Genomic DNA, 3798 nt, shown 5'->3' on the forward strand with positions numbered 1-3798 from the left:
TTTTTTTCCCAATGTTGAAACTTTTTGTTGCGTTGTTCTCAGTTTCATGAATATAACAACATATATAAATGGTGCCTTCTCTCGGTTCTTCTGCAGGGGACTAGAATGAAATTTGGGGAGGGCCAAAGTTTAATCTCTCAATACAAAGAGATTAAAATAAAAATTTAAAAGAGATTAAACTAAAATTTATAAAAAAAAAATTGAAATTCAAGGGAGCCATTGCCTCCCTTTAACATATATATGAGAGGCTAGCTCCGCCTCTCCTTCTCTGGCAATGCTGGCTATGCCCAAATTAAATAACATATGTATTTATAGATATTAGTGGTTAATTTTAACTGACCAACATTAAAGTCAATATTAAAAAAGCATATTTAACAAGCAGTACTTAAAAAAACAATATTTAACAAGCAACAAGCATAGCCTTCCCATTGGACTCCACCTCAGTTTTCTCTTAAAAAAAACTAGAAAAAGTAAAATTGAAATTGAAACCGACAATAATATAACATAGCCGAAGCTAAGAAACATTTCTCATATGAAAGTAGCTAGCCACTGGAACGAGCTGAATAATATGTCTGCATGATGGTAAGAACAAGCAGCACAATAGCTGCCACAACACCCATGAATTTCCACACCGTAGGGATATGCTCACTAATCAATATATGGTACCAATTGCTCCAATAGAACATGATAACTTCAAACATTCGCCTACAATTGTGCCAAGTAATTGTGGTGAATCCATGGAACACCTGTGTGACTCGTTTCACCCTATGTTCATTTAGGGTTACACATAACTCGCTATAACTCGAATCCATGTGCTCAACTCCCTTGGAAATGCTCCTAAACATTGTCAACAATTCTTCCTTGCTCATGTTGCTCTCATTCACTATCATTCCCTTCTTCTCAAGCCATCCAATGTCATGCTTACAACAAATCAAACCTCGGAAGAACAAGGCATAGGAAGTGTACTTGCATCTTATTCGAATCCTACTCTGCTCCCAAGCAATCAAATTTCGCCATCTCACTTCAGTGCTTTCCTTAATACGCAGAGGCGGGATCTCCAATACCGCGTCTTTCGTATTGAATCTTATGTCAAAGTCAAACTTATCCACAAAGCTACCGTTACGGTTACAGTTACAGTTACAGTTACCAACCGCCGGTATAATTGATATTCCCGCCGCTAGAAGCCTTGTAGCGCACTGCTTTAGTTCTTGACACGCTGGTCTCGCTCCCGTTTGGATTTGGTGGCCATGTTCGACGGTGGAGGAGTGCATCAAGTGAAGTATATGTGCCGTGCCGGAGTTGTTCTGCAAAGGGCCGGCCGGGTAACCGAAGGCTCTGCTTACCAAATTGGCAACTCGGTGATCATTTTCCATCTTACTGCCGTCACGGTACACCTTTCTGAATAACTTCTTGAGAACCACAAACGGGATTTGATTCTCCATCATTGTGATATCGTTCAGTACTGAAGCCACCTTCTTTTCCGTCTCAAAGAATGGATCATTTGCATACTTACTGGACCTCTCCTCCTGCCGCAAACTCATGTAATCGTCGAGCCGGAGGAGAAGTTCCAGCAGGAAGCATCCGTCTACAATCATTATCTTGGAAAGCTCATGGGTTTCTAGCTCCAAGTCTCCACCATAGCTTGCACAGATCACTGTGTCCAACTTTAGAATGTCGGCGCCACAGTTTATTAGCCTTGAACCTAATGACACGTTTTCTTCGGGACTTCCTTGGCGTTCAAGAAAGTTTTTGAGGTAACGCCATTTGGGTTCTTCCATCATTACCAGATGCCTGGTGGCTCCCCTATGCAGTGGCCCCACGGAAACGAGTTTTGGAACGTATGCGTCGCTTTTCGGTTCTCGAAGCTCGTCTTGGATCCGACAAATGCTGCATGCCTGAACCTCTCCATGATCTAAACAACCGACCATGAATTCAATTGGAACCATCCAGCTATAGTCACTTTCCATCTTGATTTGTTGTTGTGTTTTTCTCAGGAAAGAAGGAAAGAAGGGAACCATGGGATCGATATATGTGGTGTCTGGAACTAAAACCCAAGAATTGATCGAACGGGAAAAAGAACTGATAAAGCAAAGAGTTGACTTGAAAAAAAAAAGGAAGGAAAGAATTGAATTGATTACGCTGTGCCAATTGCCAAACTATGATTAAGCATATATATAGTTGTGCACTTGTGCTTTCGGGCTCTGCTTCGTCCTTAGGTCTTTTATAAGTATAGTTGTGGGAAAGATGGAAATTACCAAGAAATAACCACAAGTAGTGTTCTTTTATTTTCAGTTCTTCATTTCAACTTGCATTAAAAAATAAAAAATATAAACACTTCGTATCTTGTTTTAAATAAGTGGATGTAACCCAATTCTAAAAGTTAATTTATGAGATGAGAGATACTTCATATTTATAAATGTTTTAAAAATTTTATCCTTAAAAAATATGATACTTATAATAAAATTATTTGTCTCATCAAATTAAATATCTAACTAGCTATGAGTTAATAATGAGAAATTAGCTACTGTAGTTTAATTGTAGATAAAAGAATATGAATGCACATACCGTACTGAAAAGGTGTCAGAACTAAGTGTTTTGAATTGAAGAGAAGTGAACCAGAACTAAGAGAAAGAAGAGAATGATCGAGAAAGCAGAGGAAATAGTTTGTGGAAGAAGTTCGTGTGGCCAAATCTATTGCAGGATGTTATTANTAAATATTTTTTAATGGTCACAAAAATTATATAATTATTATTAAATATGTAATAATAACAACAAATATATGATTATTGCAAAAAATATGTTAAAGAAAACATATATGTTTTGTTTAACATATAATGATTGTTATGTGTGCAAATTTTTATAAATATGAGTGTAAATTATTGTTAATCAAATATTAATCTAAAATAATAATATTTAGAGTAAATATCTTTTTCAACCCCTATCCTTTTTAAAAATAGACAAGTCGTTCCCTAACGTTTGGAAAATGATAAATCAACCCATCTCTATCTCTTCTGTTAGACACTTAGACTCTTCTGTGGCTCTCTCCGTTTAAACTCGACGGAAAAAATTGACGTGTAACGGTGAGGTGGTGACTTGGCATGGACACATCATCTGACTTGGTTAGGACCATTTAGTCCCTACCCAGTCAGCAAAACGGCGTCGTTCTCAACAAGGGAGAGATGTGCGTTTTTGATGAGTCTCTCCCTCTCCCCCTTACATGTATCTTCAGTAACGAAATCACCCTCACTAGACACATAAAATTACACCTTAACCCTAAGAAAGCGAAACGTTTCCCTCCAAGGCAAGCTTACGGAGACTTCCAGCGAGGGCGTTGTTGACGGAGCCATTGACGATGCTACTATTAGTGTCGTTTAGTTAGTTGGCATCTTTCTGAGTTGGTTGTATTTTGTATATATTTTTTAATCTTATTTTGCTACCCTTAGTCACTACTGATAAAGTAAAAATAGTTTGATTATGATTAGTGTGGATGATTAGAGTAGTTATTTAATCATAAGTATTGCACATTTTTTTCTAGCAGATGTCATATGAAATTATCCCTGTTTTTCATCATGGGGGTTGGTTGGAAAGGGATTCCAATGGAGTATTGTACTATTTTGATGGACAAGTAGTTGAGACATTTTTTTCGTTAGACATGAATTATGTTAATTTCAAGGACTTAGTGAAAATGTTTAAAGATCTAGGATATACAAGCTACAAAGAGATTTATTGGTATGATGGTACTGCCTCTGACTTAGAGTCTGGATTGCATGTTCTTAAGGGGGATAAGGAGATTAACGA

The 3798-nt window shown here is 37.3% G+C and overlaps 1 protein-coding gene across 1 annotated transcript; it reads right to left on the bottom strand.

The window, feature by feature from the left end:
- Positions 543-1967, bottom strand: LOC107627655 (UPF0481 protein At3g47200-like). The gene has a single exon (XM_016330480.1). The coding sequence runs from the start codon at positions 1965-1967 to the stop codon at positions 543-545; it is 1425 nt and encodes a 474-aa protein (XP_016185966.1).

This window comes from Arachis ipaensis, chromosome B02 (genome assembly GCF_000816755.2).
Source record: "Arachis ipaensis cultivar K30076 chromosome B02, Araip1.1, whole genome shotgun sequence".
Lineage (NCBI taxonomy): Eukaryota > Viridiplantae > Streptophyta > Magnoliopsida > Fabales > Fabaceae > Arachis > Arachis ipaensis.